Source organism: Prionailurus viverrinus, chromosome C2 (genome assembly GCF_022837055.1).
Source record: "Prionailurus viverrinus isolate Anna chromosome C2, UM_Priviv_1.0, whole genome shotgun sequence".
NCBI lineage: Eukaryota > Metazoa > Chordata > Mammalia > Carnivora > Felidae > Prionailurus > Prionailurus viverrinus.
Genome location: NC_062569.1, coordinates 143,853,670 through 143,879,517, shown reverse-complemented (window position 1 = coordinate 143,879,517; position 25,848 = coordinate 143,853,670). Strand labels below are relative to the sequence as shown.

General features: G+C 37.4%; 1 protein-coding gene across 1 annotated transcript in view; it reads left to right on the top strand.

The window, feature by feature from the left end:
• Positions 1-25,550, top strand: part of LTN1 (listerin E3 ubiquitin protein ligase 1) — a 70,968-nt gene extending 45,418 nt beyond the window's left edge. The window contains exons 22-32 of the mRNA XM_047876147.1: positions 11,151-11,286; positions 11,490-11,634; positions 12,507-12,720; positions 13,581-13,818; positions 14,154-14,228; positions 16,542-16,728; positions 19,836-20,007; positions 21,085-21,305; positions 22,678-22,872; positions 23,560-23,727; positions 24,222-25,550. Of these exons, the coding sequence (XP_047732103.1) occupies positions 11,151-11,286; positions 11,490-11,634; positions 12,507-12,720; positions 13,581-13,818; positions 14,154-14,228; positions 16,542-16,728; positions 19,836-20,007; positions 21,085-21,305; positions 22,678-22,872; positions 23,560-23,727; positions 24,222-24,284 (1,814 nt within the window). The 3' untranslated portion in view covers positions 24,285-25,550. The remainder of the gene's footprint in view (positions 1-11,150; positions 11,287-11,489; positions 11,635-12,506; positions 12,721-13,580; positions 13,819-14,153; positions 14,229-16,541; positions 16,729-19,835; positions 20,008-21,084; positions 21,306-22,677; positions 22,873-23,559; positions 23,728-24,221) is intronic.
• Positions 25,551-25,848: the final 298 nt, after the last annotated feature.

Sequence of the window (25,848 nt, the reverse complement as noted above, 5' to 3'; positions counted from 1 at the left end):
ACAGCTCAGAGCCTGGAGCCTGCTCCAGATTCTGTGATTCCCTCTCTCTCTGCCCCTCCCCCGCTTGCTTGCTCTCTCTCTCTCTCTCTCTCTCTCTCTCAAAAATAAACATCAAAAAAAAAAGAAAATTATTTTGAGGGGCATCTGCGTGGCTCAGTTGGTTAAGCATTCAACTCTTGATATCGACTCAGGTGATGATCTCAGGGTCATGAGATTGAGCCCCACGTTGGACCCAGTACTGAGCATGGAGCCTGCTTGGGATTTTCTCTCTCTCTCTCTCTCTCTCTCTCTCTCTCTCTCTCTCTCTCTCATTAAAAAAAAATTATTTTGATAACTGTGAAAGGTGGATATGAGGGAAGTGAGATTTGGGTTATAAGACAGAAACTGTTGGAATAGACTTAATGAGAGATAAACAGTTTAAATCAAGGTATAGATGGAAGAGAGGATTTGGAAATGAAAGAGATTAAGGAAATAGAATTGGCATGGCTCTGTGATTCTATATCTTAATTGGATAGAAGGAAATACCATTAGTCCTCACAGAAAACCTTTGTTGTTGTTGTTTTTTAAACCGTGCATGAGAGGACCTTTAAAGGAGACTTGAAGGTTGGGAGGAAGATAGGGCAGGGGTATACAGGGAGCCAGTGTTAAAATTTGAAAACATTAGATTACGGTGACTCTGGAATAATACTCAAATGGAGATTGTCTGTTGACTTGATGGAAATACTCCTTTCAAAGCCCACGTCATATAGGTGGTAGTCTAATTTATAAATAAGAATGAGCTTGTCTGGGGAGAGTGAAGAGTGGGAAGAATATCAAGGGAACACCAGTACATAAATAAATATAAGGGGTGTATGGGTGGATGGAGACTTAAGGGCCACAGATAAAGAGAAGCAGAGAAGTTTTAGGTAGTATTCATCACCCGTGTTAAATGCCACAGAGGTTCAAATAAAATTCAGGACTGAAAAGTGTCCATTAGCTTTGGCATTACGGGAATGAAGAATGGTGAGAAAATAGAGCCAGATAGTTCTAAGTGTTCGGTGAAAAGGGATGTAGAAAGAAGGTGAGAACTGGAGGCAAATTCAAGGTCAGAGGGAAAACAGGTGTAGAGGAGGAGGAATAGAAAATAGAGACAGAGTCATTGATGATAGTTCCCACTGAGGAGATGAGAGGGATGGGATCTAGTTAGAAGATGCTGACCTTGTGTAGGTGGAGTGACTTTCTTCTGAGAGAAGTTAAGGAGAAATGTGGGGGCGGGGGGCAGAGATGAATAAAGAAAACATAGGGAACTTCATGTGTTCCTTACTTAATGTCTCTTTGGGCTCAGTCATTTGATGAGTGGAAGCTGGATTGCAGATTTTAAGAAGGTAATGAAAGTTTGAAGTAGTGGATGAAGAATATGCCTATCGACAAACATTTGTCAAAAAGAATTACTTTATGGCACCTAGGGCCAGCTGATGTCAAAAACAAATTTTTAGGGCAGTAAGCTTTATAGTTGCGTTCGCTTAAGACTGGGATTTGCAGTCGTGGAACGGGGGATGCAGTTGGACAGGCTGTGTGGAGAGGAGAAGAATTACCTAATGGGAGTGTGGGTGGTTTCTCCCGCACAGGTTATAACTAACCGAAGGATGGCAGAGGGGAAGCAGGGGCAGGAGACAGGGCTGAGTGTCACACAGACCACAAGGTGCCTAGCTGTGTGGAAGCCCTTGAGGAGGAGGAATGTTTTTGAGATTTGACAACTGGGTTTGCTCTTTCAGCCAAAGTAATGAAACAGAATTAGCTAATGTACTTTTCTCTCTTTAGTTATTAGAAAATCCATTGTTTCTGATTATACTTGAGCTGCCTATTCTATCTTGCCAGGAAGATTAAAAAAAAAATTCTTACTCTGCCTTTAAAGGAGGATTAAATACATTATACATTTTTCCCCCTTTTCTTCCTTGGTTCCCTTTTACCTACAGGATAAAAACCTAAGTCCTTAGTTTGGCCTATGGAACATTTTACAGTCTTAAGGCAACTGATCTCTCCAGTTTTACCTCTTTTTGCTTTCATCCTGGACCCTCGCCATGCTGAAAACTTGTGGTTTCTTTAAAAAAAAATTTTTTTTTAATGTTTATTCATTTTTGAGAGATGAGAGAGACAGAGCATGAGTGGGGAAGGGGCAGAGAGAGGGAGACACAGAATCTGAAACAGGCTCCAGGCTCTGAGCTGTCAGCACAGAGCCCAACGCGGGGCTCAAACTCACAAACTGCAAGATCATGACCTGAGCTGAAGTCAGACGCTCAACTAACTGAGCCACCCAGGTGCCCCAAAACTTGTGATTTTTTTTTTTTAACATTTTATACTTTTTTTTTCAGTTTTATTGAAAAATTATTGATGTACATAATTGTGTAAATTTAAGATGCACAACATGATGGTTTGGTTTACATATATTGTGAAATGATTACCTTGGTGGGTTCAGGTCACATCCATCTTCTCAGATATAATAAAAAGAAAAGAAAGGAAAAGAATTTCCTTCTTGTGATGAGAACTCTTAGGATTAACTTTTACCAACTTTCCTATATATCATACAACATGTTATACATTACATCCCTAGTACTTCTTTATCGCATAACTGGAAGTTTGTAACTCTACAACATCTTTCCTCCAAGCCCCCTCTCCTCTGATCTTCCACCTCTGGTAACCACAGTCTGATCTCTTTTTCTATGAGTTTGGGTTTGGTTTGATTCCACTTATGAGTGAGATTATATAGTATTTGTCTTTGACTTATTTCACTTTAGCATAATGTCTTCAGGGTTCATTCATGTTGTCACAAATGGCAGGATGTCCTCTTTTTTTGTGACCGAATAGTTTTCCATTCCATATATATCTACCACAACTTCTTTTCCATTTCATCCATTGGTGGACACTTGGATTGTTTCCATGTCTTGGCTATTGTAAATAATACTGCTGTGAATATGGGGGTGCAGATATCTTTTGGAGTTAGCATTTTTGTTTCCTTTGGTTATATGATGACCTTTGAATAATGTGGGTTTGAATTGTGTGGGTCCATTTATATACACGTTTTTTTCAATAAATACAATACTAGAAATGTATTTCCCTTATGCTTTTCTTGACATTTTCTTTTCTCTAGCCTTACCATAAGAATATAGTTAATACAAATAGCATGTAAGATATGTGTTAATTGTCAATGTTATTGGTAAGGCTTCCAGTCAACAGTAGTAAAGTTTTTGGGGAGTCAGCAGTTATATGCAGATTTTCAAGAGCATGGGGTGGGGAGATCAGTGCCCCTAATTCCCACCTTATTTGAGGTTTAACTACATTCCCAGAAATGGAATTACTAGATCATATGGTAGTTCTGTTTTTAATGTTTTGAGGATGCTGCCTATTGTTTTCCATAGTGGCTGTATCATTTTACAGTCCCACCAACAGTGCACACAGAGTCCATTTTCTTCACAGCCATGCTAGCATTTGTTACCTATCTTTTTGATGATGGCCCTTCTAGTAAGTGTGAAGTAATATCTCATTGTAGTTTTAATGCATTTCCCTAATGACTAGTGATGTTGAGCATCCTTTCATATATCTGCTGGCCTGAAATATATTTCTTTGCAGAAATGTCTGTTCAGGTCCTTTGTCCTTTTAAAATGGGCTGTTTTTTTGCTCTCAAGTTGTATGAGTTCTTTATATATTTTGGATATTAATCCCTTATTGGATATATGGCTTGCAAATATTTTTTCCCATTTGGTAGATTGTCTTTTCACTTTGTTGATGATTTCTTTTGCTGTGCAGAAACTTTTTAGTTTGATGTAGTCTTATTTGTCTGTTTTTTTATTTTGTTACTTGTGCTTTAGGAGTCCTATCCAAAAATTAATTACCAAGACCCATGTCAAGGGGCTTTATTCCCCTGTTTTCTTCTAGGAATTTCATAGTTTCAGGTCTTATATTTAAACCTTTAATTGATTTTGAGTTAGTTTTGCAAGTAATGTAAGATATGGGGCCAGTTTTATTATTTTACATGTGAATAGCCTATCATCCCAGCACCATTTATTGAAGAGACGATCTTTTCTCCATTGAGTATTCTTGGATCTCTTGTCATTTATTAGTTAGTCATATGTACTTGGGTTAATTTTCGCCTCTCGGTTCTGTTTCATTGGTATGTTTGTTTTTATGCCCTATTATACTGTGTTTCAGGAAATGTGATGCTTCCTGCATTGTTCTTTCACAGAATTTCTTTGGCTATTCTGGGTCTTTTGTGGTTTTGTATATATTTTAGGAGTGTTTTTTTACTAGTTATGTAAAAAAATGTCATTGGCGTCTTGAATAGGGATTGCATTGAATCTATAGATGGTTTTTGGTAGTATTGATAGTTTAATAATATTAATTCTTCTAATCCATGAACATGGGATACCTTTCCATTTATTTGTTTCTTTGATTTCTTTCATTTATATCCCATAGTTTTCAAAGTAGGACTTTCATTTTCTTAGTTGAATTTATCCCTAAATATTTGGTTTTTGATGCTGTTGTATATGGGATTGATTTACTTATTTCTTTTGCAGAAAATTTGTTGTTATTATATAGAAATGTTACTGGTTTTTATATGTTAATTTTGTATCCTGCAACTTTACTGAATTCATTGATCTAACAGGTTTTTGGTTGAGTCTTTAGGATTTTCTATATATTAAATCATGTCATCTGTAAAGAGACAATTTTACTTCTTCCTTTCCAATTCTGACCTTTTATTTCTCTTTCTTGCCTGGTTGCTTTAGCGAGGACCTCTAGTACTATGTTGAAAAGGATTGGTGAGAGCAGGCACTGTTGTCTTGTTCCTTATCTTAGAGGAAGAGCTTTCAGCCTTTCACCATTGAATATGATGTTAGTTGAAGCCTTGTCATATATATCCTTTACTATTGTGATATATGTTATTTCTGTGCCTAATTTGTTAAAAGTTTTTATTATGCATGGATGTTGAATTTTGTCAGATGCTTTTTTCTTTGTGTATCGCAATGATCATATGATTCTTTCATTTTATTACTGTGATATATATACTGATTTGCATATGTTGAAACATTTTTGCATTCCAGGGATAAATCCCACTTGGTCATGGTGAATGATCCTTTTAATGTGCTGCTGAATTCAGTTTGCTAGTATTTTACTGGAAATTTTTCATCTATATTCATTAGGAGCATTTGCCTGTAGTTTTCTTTTCTAGTAGTATCCTTTCCTGATTTTGGTATCAGGATAATGCTGGCCTTATAAAAGGAATTTGGGAGTATTCCCTCCTCTTCCATTTTTTGGAAGAGTTTGAGAAGAATGAGTGTTGATTTTTCTTTAAATAGTTGGCAGAATTCATCAATCAAGCCATCTGGTCCTGGCCTTCTCTTCATTTTTGATTAGTGTTACTCAGATGTTCTGTTTCTTCCTGATTCAGTCTTGTTAAGTTGTATGTTTCTAAGAATTTTTCCATTTCTTCTAGGTTGTCCAATTTGTTGGCATGTATAGTGCATAGTAGCCTGTTATGATCCTTTGAATTACTGTGATATCAGTTGTAAGGTTTCCTTTTTCATTTGCAATTTTGTTGATGTGAGTCCTTTCTCTTTTTTATTCCCTTGGGTAGTCTGTCTAGGGGTTTGTCAGTTTTTTCTTTTCAAAAACTAACTCTTAGTTTGTTAATCTTTCCTATTATTTTTCTCTTCTCTCTTTTATTTCTGCTCTAATCTTTTTTTTTTTTTCCTTCTGCTAACTTTGGGCTCAGTTTGTTCTTTTTCTAGTTCCTTAAGTCATAGAATTAGGTAGTTGATTTGGAGATCTTTTTTTGCTTCTTAATGTAAGCATTTATTACTGTGAACTTCCTTGTTAGGACTGCATTTGCTGCATCCCACAAGTTCTGGTATGTTGTGTTTCCATTTTTGTTTATCTCAAAGTTTTAGTTCTGCTTTAATTTCTTCTTTGATCTATTGGTTGTTTAGGAAAGTGTTAATTTCTTTATGAATTTTCAAATTTTCTTCTTGTTACTGATTTCTAGTTTGATGCCATTGTGGTCAGAGAAAGTACTTGGTATGATTTCAGGGTTTTTTTTTAATTTGCTGAGACTTGTTTTGTGGTCCAGCCTATGGTCTGTCCTAGAAGAATGTGTATTCTGCTGTTGTTGGATAGAACAGAAGCATAAATGTTCTAAATAAATACATATATGTTAGGATATAGGAGTCTGTTTTCTTCTTTTTATGTGTGTTAGGTCCATTTGGTGTTGTTTAAGTCCACTGTTTACTTACTGATCCTTTGGATAACCTATCTTCATTGTTGAGAGTGCAGTATTAAAAGTCCCCAACTGTTACTGTATTACTGTATTTTTCCTTTAGCTCTGTTAGTTTTTGCTTTATATATGTAGGTATTCCAATGTTGGGTGCATAAATATTTAGTATTATGCTATCTTCTTGAAAAATTGACCCTTTTATCATTATAATGTCTTCATCTCTTTTTATCATTTCCAGTCTGTTTTGTCTGATATAAAGTAAAGGCACACCTTGTTTTGTTGCACTTTGCTTTATTGCACTTGGCAGATACTGGGTTTTGTTTGTTTGTTTGTTTTGTTTTTTGTTTTTTTGTAAATTGAAAGCTTATAGCAACCCTCATCAAGCAAGTCTATCAGTGCCATTTTTCCAACAGTATTTGCTCACTTCATGTTTATGTATTTTGGTAATTCTTGCAGTATTTCAAGCTTTTTCATTATGTTTTTTTCTGGTGATCAGTGATCTTTGATGTTACTATTGTAATTATTTGGAGGTGCCATGTGCTATGCCCATGTAAGACATCTGACTTAATTGATGAGTGTTGTGGTGTGTTCTGACTGTTCCACCAACTGGCCATTCCCTGTCTCCCTCCTCCTCCTTCGGTTTGCCTGTTCCAGGCCAGTTAATAACCCTACAAGGACCTCTGCCTGTTCAAGTGAAAGGAGAGTCACGTGTCTCATTTTGAATCAAAAGCTAGAAATGATTAAAAAACAAAACAAATCAAAAGCTAGAAATGATTAAGCTTAGTGAAGAAATCATGTTGAAAGCCAAGATAGCTTGAAAGCTAGGCCTCTTGCACCAAGCAGCTAAGTTGTGAGTGCAAAGGAAAAATTCTTGAAGGAAATGAAAAGTGCTTCTCCATTGAACACACAAATGATAAGAAAGCAAACAGCCTTACTGCTGATGTGGAGAAGATTTAGTGGTTGGATAGAAGATCAAACCAGCTACAACATTCTCTTTAGGTCCTAACTTTCTGCAATTCTAAGAAGGCTAAATGAGGTCAGGAAGCCGCAGAAGAAAAGTTTGATGCTAGGAGAGGTTGGTTCATGAGATTTAAGAAAGAAGCCATTTTTATAATATAATCGTGCAAGGTGAAGCAGTAAATGTTGATATAGAAACTATAGCAAGTTATCCAAGAGATCTAGCTAAGATAATTAATGACAGTGACTATACTAATAATAGATTTTCAATGTAGAAAAAACAGCCTTCTTTTGGAAGATGCCATTTAGGACTTTGATAGCTAGAGAGGAGAAGTCAGTGGCTGGCTTCAAAGAACAGGCTGACACTCTTAGGGGCTAATGTAGCTGGTGACTTTAAATTAGAATCATTGCTAATTTACCATTGTTGTTACAGTTTGCAGTTTTTTTTTTATATTATATAATTGCTAGATTATTGTAGTTATGGTTATTTTTAATATATTTTATTTTATTTTATTTATTTTTAATGTTTATTTTTGAGAGAGACTGCACAGGGGAGGAGCAGAGAGAGAGGGAGACAGAGAATCCGATGTAGGGCTTGAACTCACAAACTGTGAGATCATTATCTGAGCAGAAGTAGGGCCTTTAACCAACCCTGAGCCACCCAGCTGCCCCATTTTTACTATATTAAAAAAGAAGAAACCTTTTAACTAGACTTGTAAGTGAATTATGTACCACTGTTGTCATATTGTAGAATTCAACTCTATTTATTTACCATTACCAGTGAGATTTATGCTACCTTTTTATGTTTTATGTTGCTAACCAGTGTACTTTTACTTCAACTCAAAGAACTCCTTTTAGCCTTTTTTGTAAGACAGATCTGATGGTATTGAACTCCTTTTGCTTTTGTTTTATCCAGGAAACTTTCTGTCTCTTCTTTATTTCTGAAGGACAGCTTTGCTGGGCATAGAATTCTTGGTTAGCATTCATTTTCTTTCAGTATTTTGAATGTCATCCCATTCTCTCCTGGCCTGAAAAGTTTCTTTTGAGCAAACCATTGATACTCTAATGGGAGTTCTCTTATATGAAATTTATCATTTGTGCTATTCTTAAAATTCTTTTGACTTTTGACAATTTAGTTATGATATGACTGAGGGTAACCCTATTCACATGCAATTTATTACCAAGTAATTATCCTCATAGATCTGGATGTGCATTTCTCTCTGCAGGTTCAGGAAGTTTCAGCCATTATTCCTTTAAATACACTTATTGTCCCTTTCTCTTCTCCTTCTGGAATTACCATAATGTGAATATTGTAGTTGTTTTCTTTTTTCATTGTGTCCCATAATTCCTATAGGCATTTTCTTTCTTCATCTTGCTTTTCTGACTACATAATTTCCAGTGTCCTATTCTCAAGGTGTCTGATCCTTTTGCATAGTTCAGTCAACTTTTGAAACTATTGAATTCATTTCATTTTACTGTATTTTTCAACTCCAGGATTTCTAGGGGGTGTTTTTGTTTGTTTTGTTTTTTATTTTTTTTTTTAACGTTTATTTATTATTGAGAGACAGAGACACAGAGCATGAGCAGGGGAGGGGTAGAGAGAGGAGGAGACACAGAATCTGAAGGAGGCTCCAGGCTCTGAGCTGTCAGCACAGAGCCCATCGCGGGGCTCGAACTCACGAACTGTGAGATCATGACCTGAGCTGAAGTCAGTTGCCTAACCAACTGAGCCACCCAGGCGCCCCTCTGTTTGTTTGCTTTGATGGTTGCTGTTTCCTTATCAAACTTCACATTTTGTTCATGCATTGTTTTTCTAACTTTGTTTAGTTGTCTTTTCTTGTAATTTGCTAAAAACCTTAAGAGAATTATTCTGAATTCTTGGTCTGCCGGTTTAACTGATTTCCATTTCTTTAGGGTCATTTGCTAGAGCTTTAGTAGTTTTCTTTGATGGTGTCAGATTTATCTGATTATTTGTGATCCTTTTTTTCCTTACGGTGGTATCTGCACATTCAGTTGTGCTCCTCTTCCAAACGTTATGATTTGTAGGTTGGTTGTGGCAGAGATTGTTCTTTATCAGTCAGCTCAGTTTGGGTTTTCAGGTGTGTCTGCTGGCACCGTCCTTTTGTAAGTAGAGCCTGCTGTTAGTCTGCTTTTGGACAAGGCTGTTTGAGCCCTGAGGACAGGCTTGGGGAGAACAGTTGGACAGAACTGTGGCTTGGTTCCGTACCTGAGGCTGTAGGAGGGTGCTGTAGTTGCCTGGATTCTCTGGTCAGACTCACTAGATAGTTAGGACTGGGTACTGTATTCGTAGCAGATTGGGCTGTGAATTAGCTTTCCTGCCTTGGCAGGGCAGCAGGACAAAGTCCAGAGTCTGTGCAGCTCACTGCTGGGGGACCTGAATTGGCAAGAATGTGCACAGAATTCCCTTAGGAGGTGACGCCCTGCAGATGGGGGAGGCCGCGGCTTCTGCTTTCTGTCCAGGTGTCACCTTTTGTAGCCCAGTGGACGGGTTATGGAGCTTCCCGTGTGCTCTGGTTAGGTTCTCTGGTCATACCGGCCAAAGGCTGTATTTGGCAAAGCGTGGAGCTACATATGAAGATTTTCTGCCTGGGCACAGTGACAGAAGTAGCTCTGAAGCCAGTAAGGCTCTGATTGTCTTAACCCAAACAGAAGTACATCTCAAGTTCCCTGACTGAGCAGGGCCACTGGCTTTGCTCTGTAAACTATCAGCTCTGCTCGCCCGCCTCTCACTTGCAGTGCTGCTGTGCTGTACAGCTTTCGGGAATTTTTGCTAGCCCTCCGGTCAGATGGGGCCTAAAGACTCTCCACGTGTGGGGCTACGTCTCCACTCCCTTGCCTGGCTGGGACGGAGAGAGGCCGCTTTAGGCTACTCTTCAGTTTCCCAAACACGTTCTGTGATTGGCAGGGGCCAGGGGCTACCCTCAGCCTGTCTGGGAGTTAATCACTGTGCTTGTGTGTAGCAGGGGAAGCACAGTACTGCCTTTGCTCTGGGGCGATTAGCCCTGCTCAGCCCCCTCTTGGCTAGAGTGCCATCGGGCCACACAGCTTTCAGGAGTTGTCTCCGGCCCTTCTGGTCTGATGGGGCTGGAAGATGCTCCACGGTGGGTGGGGCTGTGACTCAGCTGCTTATTTGGGCGTGGGTAAACTGGGCTCTGGGGTGGGCAAAACTTCCAGGATCAGAATCAGGCAGATCTGTACCCCACTGTGTTCACTGGTCAGAGTGCACCCTTGTCCTGGTTCTACAGATAAAAAAGCCACTGGTGAGGATTACAACTGGGCAATGCAGCTGCGAACTTGGTCTGCCAAGATCCATGTGCTGGTTGTTACAGTCACCTCCCCATTCTTTGTCACAGACTCCCCACAGTCCCAGTGGGGCAAGATCAGAGTAGGGGCTCCCAGAAAGCAACTCAAAATAAATGAGGCGTGTTGGTTTTCCCCACTGGGTTCTCTTTTCCTACCGAAGGAGCCAGAGTCTCAGGGGAGACCGTGCCACACGGTGCTGCACTCTCCTGGGAAGGGGCAACGCAGTCAGGGTAGAGCTGCTTCTCTTCCCTTCCTAATGCATATTGTGTTGGCCTCAGAGGTGTAGGGGGGCTTCAGCCTCAAACCCATAGCAGTCTCTCAGTGATGGCTTGTTCTTGAATAGCTGTTAGCTGTTTTTCTTGTGAGGGGGAGCAAAGTCAGGAACAACCTATGTCACCATCCTCGGTGATGTCTCTCCTGTTCTATACTTTTTTACAACTTTGTGCCTTAGCAGGAGTGTCCTACTTGTTTATCCTTTGATAAGAGAGTGATCATCCCTAGTTTTTTTCAAGCACCAGTTTTATCAGAGAAAGCAATAATTTCTACATCTGTAAGACAAGACTTTTGTTTAAGGCAATATGTATAGATAGATGTGGGTTAATTTTCATTTTGAATTTTACTTTAGGAGGTTTTGGACATCTTGCCATTTTCAACTCTTGTCTGCAAACCAGAAGCATAGATGATGGGGAGCTATTACATGGTATATTAAAAATTCTAATATCCTGGAAGAAAGATCATGAAGATGTTTTTCTTTTCAGTTGGTAGGTGATATTTTATACTGTGTTCCCCACCCCCCATTACAATGTGTATCTAGAATTGCGTATCTTATAATCACAGTTTTGTACAGTAACAAGATGGTAAACATTTAAACCAGACTTTTATAAGTAAGGTTTAAGATAAAATAGTTTCTAATTGAATGTGCATATAATTCTTTTGTTTTGTTTTGCTTTTGTCTTTATCACAGTAATCTATCAGAAGTAAGTCCAGAGATACTAGGTGTGAATATAGAAATAATCCGGTTCCTTTCCTTGTTCCTGAAATGCTGTTCATCTCCTTTGGCAGAGAGTGAATGGGACTTCATCATGTGCTCCATGTTGGCTTGGTTGGAGGTAAATTAACTCGATGTGTCATCACCTCTGTTGGGTCTTCATGCATATCTGTATACTAGAACCAATTACTAATCTTACTCTTCAAGTAATGATAGTAATTAGCTCTTTTGCAAACATTTAAACACTAAAGATGTATTTGTCACCAGGTACCGTTTGATAGAACAGTAAAGTGATAGAGTTTTAATGTCTGCCAGTATCATTGAGTGACCGAATCCCCTGCTATTAAAGTGTTCTCTCCATCAGCTCATTTTAACGTAGTATTTGTAGTGCAGCCCTTGCAGGTTTTATCTTTCGTGACTATTCTTTTGATCTTTTTGACTCTTAAATTATTCATAAAATGTACTGTGTCAGTAATAAGTTAAAGATAAAGTAAATTCAGGGGAATTAGTGTTGTTTTTATGACACAAAGCAAGTGTGATGTTTACAGACACACAAAGCAATTCATCAGGGTTAGACTGTTCCGAATCTCCCCTGCGTTTGCTACTATGTGTGTGGCTTAGGGTGTTCAAATCTGACCTGCTTGAGCCTCAGTTTACTTGTTTTAAAGTAGACTTAATAATGCCCAATTAGTTAGGCTCCTGAGATTATAAATGTTTTTAATATATTTTACTTGGTAAATGGTAATTGATATTTTCTTTCATAGTTTTAGAAATAAAAAAAGAGTATTTCAGAATAAATTGATTGATTCTGATTCTTAGTATTTAATTAAAAAAAAAAACTATTTTGATGTAAAATGTGTGTCTCCAGAGACTCTACACTTCAGCTGCTTTTTATTTTAAAGTTTAGAGAAATGAAAGAGCCTTTTCTTTGTTGCCTTGATGTGTGGTGTTCTGGCAGACGTCTGCTTACCTATTATATTTTTGTTTCTTCAGACAACAAGGGAGAATCACACACTGTATTCTGTTCCACTTGTACAACTGTTTGCCTGTGTCAGCTGTGATTTGGCCTGTGAGCTCAGTGCTTTTTTTGATTCCACAACTCTGGACACCATTGGCAATCTCCCCGTGAATCTAATCAGTGAATGGAAAGAATTTTTTTCCCAAGGCATCCACAATTTGCTTTTACCTCTTTTGGTGACTGTTACAGGCAAGTGGAAGGGGAATCATAGTGAGATTCATTACAAATGACTGGTTGAAAATTTCAAAACAAATACTTTGGATGTTTAAGTCAAACAGTACAGAATAGTTAAGAAAAGAGCCTGAGAAAAAGCTTGGCATCTAGAAGCATCACATATGCTTCTGCTTTACAGTCAAGAATTGAAAAATAACAAATTATCCAAAGTCTATTGCATTAAAATAATAGTAATTCGGATAACATGAATAGATTATTTATAACTCAAACTTCTCTTTTTTTTAATTGTTTTAAATTTACTTATTTAGCACAAGTGGGCTAGGGGCAGAAAGAGAGGGACAGAGAGAATCCCAAGCAGGCTCTGCACTGTCAGTGCAGAGCCCCAGGTCGGGCTTGAACTCACTAACCATGAGATCATAACCTGACCCGAAATCAAGAGTTGGGACATTTAACCGACTGAGCCACTCGGGAGCCCCAAACTTCTCTCTTTTTTAATAGAAGTTATTAAACAGTTATGATCACCTGTTAAAATGACAGTTTCTAGCTAGGACAGTACTAATGTTTGTCAATTTTTAACTTCATTTTCTTAAATGACATTTGGGGACACCTGGGTGGCTTAGTCAGTTGAGAGTCTGACTTCAGCTCAGGTTTTGAACTCGTGGTTCATGGGTTCAAGCCCTGCACTGGGCTTTGTGCTGTCAGCACAGAGTCCACTTTGGATCCTCTGTCCCCATGTCTCTCTGCCCCTTTCCCACCTACACTCTCCCAAAAATAAACATTTTTTAAATAATCACATCTGACATTCTGTGAATCAGTCAAGCTGTATTACTTACTTTGTGTTGGGATGTGCATATTTCTTTCCTTTTTGTCATCAGGAGAAAGCAAAGATACATCTGAAACATCCTTCCAGAATGCAGTGCTGAAGCCCATGTGTGAAACATTAACATATATCCCAAAGGACCAGCTATTGAGTCAAAAACTCCCTTCAAAATTGGTTGCTGGCCAAAAAACAAACTTACCAGAATATCTTCAGACTTTGCTAAATACTTTGGCCCCATTACTCCTCTACAGAGCTCGGCCTGTGCAAATTGCTGTTTACCATATGCTATACAAGTAAGAATTCTTCCAATTGAATTATTGTGGTGGTGGTATAAAAAATAGAATATATTAGTTCTCTTAGTCATTAAAAAGGCAAAGTAAAAAACCAAAAACAAAACACTAAACTTGATCATGCATTTTAATAACAGGGATGCCAAAGTTTTGATCATGTAGGTCACTATTCTCCATACACAGTTTTCCATTTAGATAGCCCTGGCCATTGTTGGTTATTTCAGAAAACAACCATTTAAAAATATCCTCATTACAAAGTAAGTATTGGTCTTTCTGCTCTTGAGCATGATTTAACAATGAACAATTTAATATAATATGAAATATATTCTGACCCGCAGATTGATGCCTGAATTACCACAATATGATCAGGATAATCTGAAGTCATATGGAGATGAAGAAGAAGAACCAGCCTTGTAAGTTTTTTAAATAATTTTTTTAATTCTTATAATCTACCTTGTAACTTCAGAAGATTGATAAATGCAAAAGCTCGAAATTTAGAGTATATATTCAATATATCTATTAAAGTTCTCTGTAAGATATAAATGAAATCTAGAATTCAGCCAGAAAGATAGTTTCTCTCCTTAATTGTTCCTAAGTTATATTTTCAATTTGCTACATTTTAGCAAAACTTTCTTTGACCACATGATAGGTGTGGAAACTGTATCAATTCCAATATCTATTGAGCACCCACTTTATGCAGAGTAGTAATTAAATGCTAACGGGAGACTATGGTGTTGAGTAATCCTTCTTGTCCTTAAGAAACTTATAATCTGTTATAGACAGTATTCCTCTATGGTAGTAGCCAGTATGTGGCAGGTGGTATGGAAGAGGATAGGCAGCAGGCTGTCAGAGAGACAGCTGCTGTGCACCAGCAGGGAAGACTTTTTCTGGAGGAGGAGACATTGATGCTGGATCTTTAAAGTTAAGTAGCACTTCAGCAGGGCGGGGAAGGCCATGTAAGTTAAGGGAATACCACGTGCAAAGGCATAAAGGCATGAATATTCAGGTTATGTTTGGGGGTGTTGAGTAGTTGCCACTCAACACATTTTTTATTGTCCTCCACTGGAGTGGAAGCTCTGTGAAGTCAGGAATTTTGTCTCTTGTTCCCGACTGTATTCATAGCACCCAGAATGGTTCCTGGCCTAAAGCAGACCCATAAATACCGATCATTTGCTGAATAAAAGGATAAGTGAGTGAATATGTAGAGTAATCAGGGAAGATATGGTGGAAAATAAAGCTGGAAGGGTACTTAGGATAATAAAAGGGCCTTAAAAATTACATTTTCTGGGGTTGGGGGCATATTTGGTAGAAGATGGGAACTGTACCAGCTGATTCTGGCTATAGTATGAATCAAATTATACAAAGAAGCAAGCAGACGTGGAGACCATCCTAGAAACAGTAACAGTACATGGAGGGCAGTGTGGAAAGTGGAGAGATATCTGAGTTGGTATTTGTCAAATCTAGTCACTGTCGGTGTGGAATAGAGAAGGGTTGGTACATGGGATGGTGGTGTTGAAGGTAAAAACCTAAGGGCAGAAGCTTGAAGAAGACCTGTGTTTATGGGCTGGGAAAAGGAGGCCACAAGGAAAGAAACATTACAGAGGTGAGAGAGAACTGAACTACAGTGTCAGAATTTGACAGGATATACATAAGTATTTCACTTTTTGAGAATCTCCTAAGTTTATCCGAAAGTGTTAAAGAGTGCACTAGTTTAGGAAAGAAGAAAATTAACTTACATTGTCATGAGTTAATTTGAATATTGAATTTACTTTCCTGAAAAGACATACACCGTCTTACGCTTTTATGCCTTTCTAGGGACCTGGTAGGAGTCGGTATCCCTCATCATTCCCCTTCCTATAGCTGACGGACTTGAGACCAATCATTTAGCCTTTGTGGCTGTGTGAATTTTTTTTTCCCCATCCATAAAACAGAAGGTTGAAATATATCTTTTCTAAAAGGGTCTTTCTTTTAAGTGCTAACTTCTAGAGCCTATATTTTATAGTACATTTCATATATTTTTAAAATATACAAATATGAAAAATATTTTACATGTTTATAAATACAAAACTTATGTTTTATGTTTATATTTTATGTATTTGAGGGTGTCTGGGTGGCTCAGTTCGTTAAGCGTCTGACTCTTGATTTTGGCTCAAGTCATGATCTCTGGAGTCCTGCTTTGGGCTTTTTGCTGACAGTGCAGAACCTGCTTGGGATTCTCTCCCTCTCTCTCTGCCCCTCCCTTGTTCGTGGTCTCTCTCTCTCAAAAATAATAAAGAAACTTTAAAATATATATATACATCCTATGTATTTGTTAAATAAATATGAAAAAGTATATATGTATTTTATATACATCCATACATTTTATGTCTCCCAAATTCTGTAATTGCCATTATGCAAAATTAGAAGTTAAAACTGAATTATAAGGGGGACTTAAAAAAATTTTTTTTAAGTTTGTTTATTTTGAGAGAGAGAGTGTAAGTAAGCATGAGCAAGGGAGGGGCAGAAAGAGAGAGGGAGAGAGAATCCCAAGCAGGCTCCATGCTGTCAGTGCAGAGCCAGATGTGGGGCTTGAACTCGTGAATTGTGAGATCATGACCTAAGCCGAAATCAAGAGTTGGAAGCTTAACTGAGTCACCCAGGAACCCAAAAATGGTTTGTGGGAAATCATCAGTTTTTTAAAAGACAAGTTATGGAGGAAATTGTGGTGTTTGACCATTGATTCTTAGGTCACCACCAGCAGCGCTGATGTCTCTTCTTAGCACTCAAGAGGACTTACTAGAAAATGTTTTGGGGTGTATTCCTGTTGGACAGATAGTTACTATTAAGCCACTGAGTGAAGACTTCTGCTATGTTCTGGGATATCTCCTCACTTGGAAATTAATACTTACTTTCTTCAAAGCTGCTTCATCTCAGGTAAATAAAGATACAATAACTTTTGACAGTTCTGTCTTCTATGTGTTTCTTTGTTACTGTCCTAAACCCTTTGTTTCCCCTCCTTTTGAAAAACAGGGGGAAATGCCTCACATTTTAATCTAATCTTATCTGGCTAACTTCAGATATTCTGCTAAATTTATTTCTGTCCCTTACTTCCTGATCTCCCCTCCAACCCCCCCCCCCCCCCGCCAACACACACAGTTTTTGCAAAAGTAATTAATCTCTGGAATGTGCTTGAATCAGTTTTTTTCTAACTGAATATAGCCACCAAGTCCTTTTATTGCAGGGAACAAGAGTTATATAATTTAATTTTGTATTGCCATGGTAATAATTTCAAAAGAATTCTATCTTGCTGGTTTTTTCTTTGGTTAGCTTCTGACTCTTGTGGAGGTTCTAGTCAAAACATCATTGGGCATATACCTTATTTGAAAATCAATGTTTAGAGAAAGATCTGTGAAAATGTTACCTGTGTAATTCAAACTATTATTTCTCATTGGTGAAAATATCTGAGAACTCTTTTGCCCAAATTCTAGCAGCCACTAGATGTCTCTCTTGTCTCATGTTTAGGAAGTAAGACCTCATTGTCTAGGAGGGAAGCTGGAAAAATCTACTACAGTTTTGTGTGTGTGTGTGTGTGTGTGTGTGTGTGTGTGGTTTTTTTTTTTTTTTTCCTTTTCACTCTTTAGGCAGTTCCCCATTTTAAAAGTTTTAATCAAATACTGATTGAGTCAGTTTAATAAACTTAGGACTTTTTAAATATAAACAGTGGCTTTTTGACAGTACGAATAACCGACAGTTTATTACCTCATATTTAAGATGTGACTAAATATGGCATTCTTTTCAAATGTGATTTTTTTCAGATTTCTTAAGTTATAATTTATATTGTTGCTGATAGCTCAGATCCTGATACAAATACATGAACAAATGCATCTTTTTATTTTTATATCTAAGGGGAAAGTCAAGTCAGAGAAGCAACAGTGATCTAGATATTTAAATTGTTTTATTTTTCTGGGGTGCCTGGTGGCTCAGTAGGTTAAGCGTCTGACTCTGGGTTTCAGCTCAGGTCATGATCTCGTGGTTCATGGGATCGAGCCCCATGTCTGGCTCTGCACTGACAGTGTGGAGCCTGCTTGGGATTCTGTCTCTCCCCTTCTCTCTGCCCTTCCTGCATGTTCTCTCTCTCTCTCAAAATAAATAAATAAACTTTAAAAAAATAGTTTTATTTTTCTTCAAGCCTGCCACCTAATGTTTGTGACTTGAGATAGTTTTATTTGCTGGTGATATAGTTCAAGAACTCCTTGTTGGGCTTTTACATTTGTTTCTTAAAATACTGTTGATCTCTAAAAAGTTGGAGGAAAGTGAGGCTTCCACGTGTAGGAATTTTGTTCTTATTGTCTTATATTCAGAAATTTAGAAAATGGCCATGCACAGGTGCCTGGGTGACTCAGTTGGTTAAGCATCTAACTCTTGATCTCAGCTCAGGTGATGATCTCACAGTTCATGGGATCGAACCCATGGGATTCATTGGGATTCTCTCTTTCTCCCTCTCTGTCTGCCCCTCTTCTACTTGAGCGCTCTCTCTCTCTCTCTCTCAAAATAAATAGTAAACTTAAAAAAAAAAAAAGAAAAGAACTAGGCATCACTTTTTTCATTAAACCATTGACCTACATGTTTAGGGAAAGCTCTACAAAGAATTGTAGAGCAGCACGTACTGAGCCTGGAACTTGAATTGAGCTGTAGATATTAAACCAGAATAACTGATGTTAATAGCACTAATTAGATAAATTCTAAAACAAGCTGAGGATTTTTTTTAAAAAACTTACCAGTCCTAAGTCTGGTTTTTTTAAAAATTTTTTCTTACAAACAAAACTCCCAGTGAACCAGATTGAACTGGAACAAAGCTATGCGCATATGTGTGTTTCATGGCTTTACTGAGATGTATTTCACATACTATCAAATTTACTTACTTAAAGTATACAGTTTGGTATTTCTGCTATATTCACAGAATTGCGTAAATATCACCACCATCTAATCTTAGAACATGTCAGCACCTGAATTAAGGAACCTTTACCCATTTGCAAACTGTGCCATTTCCTCTCAAACCCTCCAGCCAGCCCCTGGCAGCCACCAATCTATGTTGTATCTCTGTGGATTTGCCTGTTGTGAACATTTCACATATGTGGTCTTTCATTGTGTCTGACTTATTTCACTTAGCATGATGTTTGCAAATTCATGCATGCTATGTATGGCATGTATCAGCACTACATTCCTTTTTTCAGTGTTTATGAGAGAGAGAGAGAGAGAGAGAGAGAGAGAGCGCGCGCACGCACAAGCACCAGTGAGGGAGGGTCAGAGAGAGGGAGATAGAGGATCCAAAGCAGGCTCTGTACTGCCAGCAGAGAGCCTGATAGGGGGCTCAAACTCACGGACGGTGAGATCATGACCTGAGACCAAGACGCTTAACTGACTGAGCCACCCAGGTGCCCCAGTAGCACATTCCCTTTTATGACCGAATAGTATTCCATTGTATCAGTATACCACATTTTGTTTATTCATTTATCCACTGATGGACATTTAGATTGTTTCCACTTTTTGGTTATGGTGAATAAAGCTGGTGGAGTGTTTGATATGGTGTGAGGTCAGTCATAAAAATGGGATTAGTTTTAAGCAGGATTTTGAAAGATAAAGGCCTATGGTGCAGAAGGGGTGTGTGGAAGACTTGGGAGGGAGAGGGAGAAAATCCCCTGGGGAGTGGGGAGTAGATTTTGAGAGACTCCAAGTAGAGGTGAACTTGCTAACAGGGAGATAGTTTGAGAAAGATGTTGGAAGCATATGTCTAATAATGAGGGGATAGTGAAAACTTCTGCTTGTTTGTGAAGAAAGAAAGGGAGCAGTGCCATCAAATGACATGTTTGAAAGTACGAATGTGGCACATACTTTGTAGGACTCCTCCATGTAATTCTAAGTGTTCAAATTAATGCCTTTTTCATTGTGTTGTACAATCTATTCTATTTTGGTTTGTTCTTCTCTACTGCTTCTCTTGGTTTAATTGGGTTTACTAACAAAAATTCTTTACTCCCCACCAGCTTCGGGCTCTGTATTCAATGTACCTTCGAAAAACAAAAAGTTTGAATAAATTGCTCTATCACCTGTTCAGGCTGATGCCAGAAAATCCGACTTATGCAGAGACAGCTATTGAGCTCTCTAATAAGGAGCCTAAAACATTCTTTACGGAAGAGCTCCAGTTGAGTATTAGAGGTAAGACGTGTGTTTGTGTTTTTTCGTGGAGACTACGTCCATATTGGGTTGTATTTATTATGCTTTATTCTTGCAAGTTTGGAGAATAACCCCAAATGTGAGTTGTGGCCACAAGAATGTTGAAGGACACAATTTTCCATATTCATTTAAATAGGACATACACTTAGATCTTGTGGGTAAGGATAAGAATTTACATTTTTGAAGCCTAGTTTGTTGAGACTGTTATCTTTTATTCTGTAAGCCAATATTCTGTAAGCAACTATATGATAATGTTTTATAAAATAATAATATATACTTATAAATGAGTAGTCTTATAGACTTATAGTCTTAGATAAGTCTTATAGTCTTAAATAAGTCTGTGGTCTTATAAGTCTTTATAAGTAAATAGTCTATATTTATAAGCATAATATATACTTATATATAAGTAGCCTTCAGTTGGGAAAACAAAGATGAATGAAATTTATTTCTTTCACTCCATGAGCTCAGATTTTAGCTGAGGGGATAGATATACATGCATCTAGTTGTACTATAGTGTTTTAAGTGGTTTCCTTGCAATTGGAATTTTTTAAATGCCTTGGAGATATGAGGAGGGTACTATGTCTTAACGAGTATTGAAGTGGATATTCTAGGATTTTTGTATAACACATCAGTGAGCTCTGGGGAAAGTGTAGGAGCCAAACTCCTTTTCATAATTTATAAGAAAGACAGTCTTTAAACTTTTCCTTCTTTTTATTTAATTTTTTTTCCACCCCCGGGGGCAGGGGGTGGGGGTCCTCTTTTTTAAAATATGAATGTTCCTCTTCTTTTGTGATCTGTCATGTGGAATACAGAATGCTATTTCTAGGCATAGTTTTCGTTGTCAGTTGGAATCTTCCTTCTTTTTGCTTCTTTTTTGCCATTCTAATGGTTCACTTTGAACGTATGAGAGAAAGCTAATGCTCCAGAGTTCTGGTTTCTTTGGTATGTTTATTTTATGAGCTCTGGCTCTAGCGTTAAGGAATTAAAAATGATGTTCTAGTCTGTTATTCTATGTAAGAAATACCTGTTACTAACTAAGACTTTGTTTTTTTTCCTCAGAAACAGCAACTCTTCCATACCATATCCCACACTTGGCTTGTTCAGTCTATCATATGACATTAAAAGACTTACCTGCCATGGTTAGGCTGTGGTGGAATAGTAGTGAGAAGCGTGTTTTCAATATTGTAGATAGATTTACAAGCAAGTATGTCAGCAGTGTTCTTTCTTTTCAAGAAATTTCTTCTGTACAAACAAGTACACAACTATTTAATGGCATGACGGTTAGTATTATCTTGAATTTTTTTCCAGGAAAGCTGTTTGAATATTGATTATGTCTGCCATTTGTAGTGTATATCATCACAATATTAACCAGTGGTTCAGAATTATACAAATTGTCTACTTTGTTTTCTGATTCTTAGGTGTCAAATCTCATTGTCATTGTCATTGTCAAAAAGTGTTATGATTTCATATACCCCCATCAAAGTTTTTGAACATTCGTTAGTTCATTCAAAATATATATTGGAAAACCATTCCAGGCACTGTGTGTCAATCAGTTGGGAAATGAATGGTTTAGTAGGCCAGATCCTTATTGTGTAATCACATATAATCTGATAAAGGGGAAAGCGTGATCCTGATAATCTTTTTTGCAACTGGAAACTAAAATGTGGCTCATTAAGAGGAAGAGTGCTCTGCGATCAGAGTGGGAAAGGTTCATCTGGCTGAAGAGATTGGATGCAACTTTATGGAGAAAGATTACTTTGAAGTGGGCAAGACAATGAGGGGAAAGGGATTGAATATAGAAGAAGCAGTATTGCAAAAGCAAAAAGTTTGGAGATGAGAATGTAATTTCTGTGACTGTAAGAAATGACGAATAAGCCGCTATTCATACGCAGTAGGATTCCTGAAAGTAAATAGAGAACCAGCTGCTTCCATGATGAATTAGGCCATATTGGAAAAGGCCTCAAATAACAGTCTAAAATAATTTGGTCCTATTTAGCCACTGAAAACTTTCCTTTGAGGCAAGTGATGCTGTCAGAGTTCTAATCTGTGAAATTGCTCTGACTGCAATGTATAGTACTGGCTGTTGGCATGGAGCTTGGGTTCAAATGCATAGCCAGGAGATACCACTGGTGTAGACATTACGAGTAACAAGGAGGACCTGAGTGAGGTAGTATCAATGGGACTGTTCCATAAAAGGGGAGGAATGTTAGAAATTTTGTGGTGATTTTTTGAACTTGTAGCTGGTTAGTAGGTGGAAATAGTCCAACAGTTGATGGTTGGCTTTAAAGCTCAAGAGAATGCGATGGCAGAGAAAGACTTGGGAGACTTTGAAATAGAAGTGATATTTGATACCCTGTGTGGAAGAAAAGGAATAATTAAAAACTCATTCTGTCATTGGTCTGTTCACAAACTTATGTGATAAGCCAAATACTATAAAACATACATTTTTATGAGCAGAATTTCTTTTGAAACTGACTTTGAATTTCATGAAAATCACTTTAAAGTATAAACCTATTTACTAAATACCTCTTGTCTAATAAACCAATGTGCTTACCTGTGTTGTCTTTGAATGAAGACTGACTATCCTATCAAGATGTTTTTTGAACAAAAGAAAGAAATTTGCAAGAAAGTATTACCTTTCCCATGTTGCAGGTTAAAGCTCGGGCTACTACTCGAGAAGTGATGGCTACTTATGCTATTGAGGACATAGTTATTGAGCTTATTATACAGCTGCCTTCAAATTATCCACTGGGCTCAATAACCGTGGAGAGTGGGAAGAGAGTGGGAGTGGCTGTTCAGCAGTGGCGGAACTGGATGCTGCAGTTGAGCACTTACCTCACCCATCAAGTAAGTGTCTGTGTCCACATTGACCTCCCAGATAGAGCACTGCTGACCTGCTCTTTGAAAGGGCAAACTTAAAATACATCCCTTCTGCTTGAGGCTGAAACCGATACACTGTATTTCCTTGGATCAGCACACATATATGCCTAAATGACTTGAACCTGCCAAGCTGTTTCAATTTTTAAGGTTCTACAATCTCTTCCCTGGTGTTTGAGAGGGATTGACTCTACTCCACTGGCATTGTGGATGACCTGTAACAATATGTAGTGTTACGGAAGTTGTTTGAGAGGGAATCTTCTTGTAAGATACCAGACTGATGAATGTGTTTGGAGCTACTTTTAGTCTAAGATTTCACCTGTCCTTCTGTGATTAGGGAAATCCCACTACTCAGAGATCTTTGACTTTTAAAACAAATTATAGTTGTTTACACATTGATACTATGAAGCTTGATGTATTGGTGCAGAAGCCTTTCTTTCAAGTCTGTCTTTAGTGAAGAGAAATTATATCTGGTTCCTGAAACTTGGGCGGTCATTTTAAAAACCAGCATTCAGAAAACAGGAGGTGTGAAGATAGCCAAGCAGATTCTCTCCTCTCCAAATTAAAATTTAATTTTAAAATTTATGAAATTGAATAAAAATAACTTTTGCACTTCAGGTTATGTTTACTCTCTTTTTCTTTTCTTGTTGTTAACAGAATGGAAGCATTATGGAAGGCCTAGCATTATGGAAAAATAATGTAGACAAACGTTTTGAGGGTGTTGAAGATTGCATGATCTGTTTCTCAGTCATTCATGGTTTCAACTATTCTCTTCCAAAAAAAGCCTGTAGAACATGCAAGAAGAAGTTCCATTCAGCCTGCTTGGTAAGTCCAAAGAGAAATTAGCTTATTTATATTTTTTGTATATTTTATATGTGTGATATCTAATTTTGGAAAAGAAAACAATGTTAAACTCTTAAATGTAGTTAATATTAAAATGATTTTTTCAAAATCTGCAAAAGATAATTAGTAGTTCACTGAGACCAGTAGCATAAATGAGACTGAAAAAATTGGAAGCAGGGGCCAGCTGGCATCAGAGCTCTTTGCTCTCTTTCTTTAATCATCAGCTGTGTACAGTTGCTTCATAAGGAGGTCTTGTCTTCCTCACATGTCTCCGTGGCTGTGTGTAGGTAGAAAGCATCATACTATAGCCTTTGGAAGTAATACTGAGTTGTATTGATCTTGGAGATGAATAGAGGAAGCTAGAATTTTGGTATTCTCCCTTTTCCACTTTATCATTGTTAAGCTTACTTTAGATGTATATGTAATACAACAGCTTTGAAAAGTTCTTTTGACATTCAAAACCTTTTCTTTTTCAGTACAAATGGTTTACGTCTAGCAACAAATCCACTTGTCCACTCTGTCGTGAGACCTTTTTCTGAAAATTTTTTTCCATTGGAAGTGATCCCTGAAGTAAATCAAGCAGAGTGTGGCTTTGGATCCACCTTGAAGTATCGATGTGAGGAGGCCAGTGAGCGTTCCTTTTAAATGAGACCTTCTCTGGAAAATTATTTTGGTTAATGTAATGATCCTAAATCAGGTTTACTTATCTTTAGATTGCTTTGTAAATGTTTGGAAACCTTTTCTTTTACATAAGAATATTACATATTTGAGAGAAAATATTTATATTAATAGTTTAATCTTTTTGTATATTTAAAAATAAATACGGAAAAACCCTAAATTACAGAATTGGAATTTGTGAAAGCACTGTACAACTATATTATACTAAAAAACACTTTGTTCATCTATATTCTAAAAGTCCAACTGACGCAAATGAATGGAGAAGGTTGATTTCTATCTACAGATATTTTAAGACTTATTTATTAGTTATGACAACAAAATTAATTAGTATTCGGATATTTGTAGATTATTTTAATGATAAAATGAGGCTAAGCTATTAATATAGCTTATTATAAGCTATTTGAAGCATGCTTTGAAATCCTATAGCAAAGAGTGTAAACTGAACTTTAAGGTGTCTCCATTTATCAAGGGTTATGAAATTCAGAAAATTCACGGCACTGACCTTTTGCTGTGGAAGAATTTCCATGTATTAATGAAATTTGAATTGCAGATCTGTCAGTGACTTTATTATTACTCAGTTTGAGTGAGTCTCCAGAGGGTATGAATTTGAGAGAAGCAAAAATTAGATTATTTCATTCAGGAAGCAGAGTGGTAGTTATCCCTCTATTGAGAGGGAAGAAATAAGTATTTCTGAAATTTAACATTGGTGGAAAAAACAAAAAATTATAAAATGTTGCAGGAGGCTTTCAATTTTGTAAGCAAACTTTGCTATTCTTACTGGCCAAGATTACACTAAATTAGAGATTTGGGGGAGCTTATTTTTTCCAGCCTTTAGAAGTACAAGTTAATAATTTTAGTACTAAGTAAAATTCAGTATAATGGGCTGAAATGAAGTAGGTGGGAACCTGCCTTTTGCCACAGCACTGTTACCCTTAAAACATTGTGCCCAAGATATAAACATGTGGAAGTTTGGAACTTGGAATCATTTTTTGCAGTCTTCCATTACACGGGAAATATTAGCATATCTAGTAGCAAGTTTACTTGAAAGATCAGCTGATCATCTCTGTTGCAAATGTTTAATTGGCAAAAAGCAAGTCATGTTAAATAAAATCACTGCTTACCATCAACTGGGTAAAATGGTTATTATTGAACTAGAATGAATGTGGTCAGAGTATTGTAGTCGAGAGTGAAGTATTATGCGTGAGTTATGGACCCTCTTGAGTTGAATTTGTAGATGCAGTATCCTACCCAGTTTTATCTGTCTCTTGGATTTTTCTCTGTAGTGTTTATTATCTTATAGCCTTGAGACGCAAGGAGTCAGTAAGTGAAGAACAGATAGCAAAATTCTACTACCTCTATTTAACCCCTTTCTTAAAATATTCTTTTACGTCTCTCTCTGACATAGTAATCCCAAAGGATTGTGTT